Consider the following 4820-nt stretch of genomic DNA (forward strand, 5'->3'; position numbering starts at 1 on the left):
TGTGAGTTTGTTTCTCATGTTTAACTAATATCTGAAGGTGTGTGAGTTTGTTTCTCATGTTTAACTAATATCTGAAGGTGAGTGAGTGAGTGTGTTTCTCATGTTTAACTAAGATCTGAAGGTGAGTGAGTGAGTGTGTTTCTCATGTTTAACTAAGATCTGAAGGTGAGTGAGTGAGTGTGTTTCTCATGTTTAACTAATATCTGAAGGTGTGTGAGTGTGTTTCTAATGTTTAACTAAGATCTAAAGATGTGTGTGTGTGTGTTTCTCATGTTTAACTAAGATCTGAAGGTGTGTGTGTGTTTTTCTTATAGCAAAGCCACATTGAGCTATCTGCTGTGTCCAACAAGGGAAATCAAACCCCTGATTTTTCATAGACTTACCACTAACCCACCAGGGGACAAAATCTCAAGGTCTTTCTAGGAAAATGAATAATACAGAAATTCTTCCAAAACACTAAAGGCATAAAGCTAATCATCTTTTCACTGTATTGGACACACGTCCTAATTTAGAGTTTTGTACGACCATGAAGAAAGGGAATTTCCATTAAAACTTCCTAAAGTTTACCAGTTTCAAGTTTCTGATAAGTAAATAAGATTTTAAAACTTTTATTTTTGTTTTTTTTATTGTGTATCTAAAAAACAAAGCTGTCAATTGGGAGATTTGTTTAATTACATTAATTACAATTAATGAGTTATAGAAAGGATGTGAAGAAACAGGGTTCACACTGGACATCAATGAAAAGTTTCAAACACTTTTCCACGACCTACAATCTCAGTTTCAAGCACCCTTGCTCAAAGAAACTACCATGAAATAATTAAAAGACATTTACGTTCGGCAAGGATTACCTCTTGGAAATGTAATTTTTCTTCTTTATTTCATCAGCGCTCCTGGTGTATATGAATATGCAAACAATGATGTCATTTTAAATCAACGAAATTTCGTCAATTCAAGACTCAAAGCTATTCGAATAAAGAGCAATTATAAAAATCCATCAATTAGGTTATTACTTAACTGTTTTATTTTTTTAAGTGTTGTACAAAATTTGTTTTCTCAAATCTAATGGAGTGAAGCCATATAACAAAAAAAATGTTTACTTGTTCACAAATAAATATATTCTTGCCAATCTCATACTTGGTATGGATGTTTGTTTGTCAAATTTTGTACAAAACTACTCAAGGGTTATTTACAGTCTTTAGTTTTGAAGTGATAGACCAGACGGAAAGGCAACTAGTTAACACAACCCATCACCATCTCTTAAGCTACTCTTTCAACAATGAAAAGTGGAATGGACATTATTATTATAACTCCCCCATGGCTCAAAAAGCAAGCATATTTACTGGCAGGATTCAAACTTGTGACCCACAAATTGCAAGTCGAATGCCCTAACCACCAGGTCATGACACACCCACTTAGAATGGAGACTAATTTATTTATTTTTTTCTACGAATAAAACAAATGCTAAATTCACAAACAACAAACACTATGAAATAAAAATTATTTTACAACAAATAACACATTATTAACTTTATAAAATGTACAATTATTTTCCAAAAACTCCTTACCTGACATCTGGTTTCTTTTTTATTTAAGTTTGACTTTTCACAATTTTTGAGTTGACAAACAGAATCATTACTTCTTAGTTCTTGATCATTTCTCAACTTTTCTTTGCAGTAAGTTTTCTTCCTGTTAGAATCGTTTTCCAGTGACTTCAAACCAAATACTCTGATCTGCTATAATTAAAGAAAAACAAACATTTTTCGTGTTTATATTTGTCACGATAACTTACACTATTTTAAACGACTAATTCCCAAGTTATCTTATAATAAACACTGTCAGCTTAGCTGGTCCGGCTGTGAGACGAGTTTCTTATAATGACAGGTATGAGTGAGTAATAATTTAAACTAAGAAATTCCTTTTTTTTCCAAACACTTCTTTTACAAATGCTAATATGTTTTGTTTGTAAATTTCCATTATATAATCAGAAAATCATTTTTTTGATATATCTCCTTTACAAATTTCAAAATTTTTTATCTGCACACTCCGTTTATAAAGTTAAAAAATACTTTTTTGGTTCCTTTCCTTCACAAGCTTAGAAGTTCCTTTCTTTCATACATTTCCTTACAAACTTCAATATTATATTGTACATTTACTTTATAAAACATGCAGCATGGGCAACATTAAGTTCCTCATCAATTAGGCATTTATTGTTAGGTTTAAGCATTTGTTTGAATACAGTAAAATCTTCCTTAAAATAACCTGCATGTATATATATATACTGTCCGTCTGCGTAACTTGTAACACGATACCTGTTTTCCAGCTTTGTCGTCTGCAGTCAAATTATCTAGCTTTGTATCAATTTTAGGCTTGTTCTCTTTACACGCATCAAATAACTTGGGAAAATCTTTAGGGTCGAACTGTGGTTGAAACTGTTGTTTTTTCAGTCGTTTCTTTTGCACGATCTTCTTCAAACCTTCAATGTCGCTCTTGTTCTGCTGTGGCTTCTCTTTCTAAAGGTGTATAATCAGAATAATTTAGTACCATTCAATATGATAACAGAAAACAACAGAAGGTAAATGCCACAAATGATACGTTTTTCATTAGCATCAAGCATGTTCACATATTCAACATCTATCACTCGTTTCAACTCATATTTCAAAAAATTAAAAAACTTATTGTCAACTAAAGGGTTACCTTCAGAGGCCTTTTGTCTGTCTTTCCGTTATTCTGTCTTTTTATCCATTTCTTTGGGTCACTTTCTGCTACTTTTAAACTTGTTTCTTTTTTCATCCTTTTCTTCAAATCACATTCTTTTGGAGAAGGATTTCCTGTTACTTCCAAACTTATTTGTTGTTCTACCTTTTTCATTTCCTACAAGTACACACATTTACAGCTTTTATTTTTCTTAACATACAGCCAACTATCATATTAACAAAGTCATCATACAGCCAACAATCATATTATCGAAGTCATCATACAGCCAACTATCATATTATCGAAGTCATCATACAGCCAACTATCATATTATCAAAGTCATCGTACAGCCAACTATCATATTATCAAAGTCATCATACAGCCAACTATCATATTATCAAAGTCATCATACAGCCAACTATCATATTATTAAGAACACAATGAACTAACAATAGATTAAACTAACAATACAATAAACTAACAAAACAATGAACTAGCAATACAATGAATTAACAATAGATTAAACTAACAACACAATGAACTAGCAATACAATGAATTAACAATAGATTAAATTAACAACACAATGAACTAACAATAGATTAAACTAAGAACACAATGAACTAACAATAGATTAAACTAAGGACACAATGAACTAACAATAGATTAAACTAAGGACACAATGAACTTTCATTGTATTGTTAGTTTATTGTGTTGTTAATTTAATCTTTTGTTAGTTTATTGTGTTCTTAGTTTAATCTATTGTTAATTCATTGTATTGCTAGTTCATTGTGTTGTTAGTTTATTGTTAGTTTAATCTATTGTTAGTTCATTGTGTCCTTAGTTTAATCTATTGTTAGTTCATTGTGTTCTTAGTTTAATCTATTGTTAGTTTATTGTGTTGTTAATTTAATCTATTGTTAATTCATTGTATTGCTAGTTCATTGTGTTGTTAGTTTAATCTATTGTTAATTCATTGTATTGCTAGTTCATTGTGTTGTTAGTTTAATCTATTGTTACTGTTTAAATTTTACAAAATGTGGAGCGCTGCTTTAAATGAAAATTCTTTATCAAACTTTAAGCTTGAATTTAAGAAAAAAAAACTTGGAAAGTCATTGGACTATTAGAAATATTTGATATATTTTGTTTAGTCTTTTGTTAGTTTATTGTGTTGTTAGTTTAATCTATTGTTAATTCATTGTATTGCTAGTTCATTGTGTTGTTAGTTTATTGTATTGTTAGTTTAATCTATTGTTAGTTCATTGTGTCCTTAGTTTATTGTGTTGTTAGTTTAATCTATTGTTAAGAACTATTACTTTTGTTTTACCAACAATAATCAATCAGTCAAGTTCTTCATTTAGTTAGTTGTCTACTTTAAAGATGTGAATGATTAGTTTCAGAAAAAATAAACGTTAATACCAAATCAGTAAGTTAAGTTTAAAGTTACCATCATTACAAGCTAGTGTAAGCAACTAGACTTTTTTCTTTCAGCTAGTTAAATGTAACTGGTTTTTAAAAAGTAAACAAAAGCAGATATAAGATAAAGTTCTGTGCACTGCCACATGTTCAGCTTCTGTTACATGAAAAAATGCTATTGTAATGTAATATATTGTTATATAGCACATTTGTACATATACATTATAGTGTTACATAGCACACTTGTGCATATACAACATAGTGTTACATAACACAATTGTACCTGTACATTATAGTGTTACATAACACAATTGTACCTGTACATCATAGTGTTACATAGCACACTTGTACATATACATTATAGTGTTACATAGCACACTTGTACATATACATCATAGTGTTACATAACACAATTGTACCTGTACATTATAGTGTTACATAACACTTGTACCTGTACATATACATTATAGTGTTACATAGCACACTTGTACATATACATTATAGTGTTACATAGCACACTTGTACATCATAGTGTTACATAACACACTTGTACCTGTACATATACATTATAGTGTTACATAGCGCACCTGTACATATACATTACAGTGACATAGCACACTTGTACATATACATTATAGTGTTACATAACACTTGTACATCATAGTGTTACATAACACTTGTACATCATAGTGTTACATAACACTTGTACATC

At 30.0% G+C, this 4820-nt stretch overlaps 1 protein-coding gene across 1 annotated transcript in view; it reads right to left on the minus strand.

The window, feature by feature from the left end:
* Window positions 1-371: 371 nt before the first annotated feature.
* The window catches only part of LOC106474024, a 12761-nt gene continuing 8312 nt past the window's right edge, over window positions 372-4820 (minus strand). Inside the window, exons 5-8 of the mRNA XM_022402403.1 lie at window positions 2695-2871; window positions 2310-2510; window positions 1566-1733; window positions 372-419 (exon numbers count right to left, since the gene is read on the minus strand). Coding sequence (XP_022258111.1) covers window positions 372-419; window positions 1566-1733; window positions 2310-2510; window positions 2695-2871 — 594 coding nt within the window. The remainder of the gene's footprint in view (window positions 420-1565; window positions 1734-2309; window positions 2511-2694; window positions 2872-4820) is intronic.

The sequence above is a fragment of the Limulus polyphemus genome, unplaced genomic scaffold (assembly GCF_000517525.1).
Source record: "Limulus polyphemus unplaced genomic scaffold, Limulus_polyphemus-2.1.2 Scaffold6733, whole genome shotgun sequence".
Classification (NCBI taxonomy): Eukaryota; Metazoa; Arthropoda; class Merostomata; order Xiphosura; family Limulidae; genus Limulus; species Limulus polyphemus.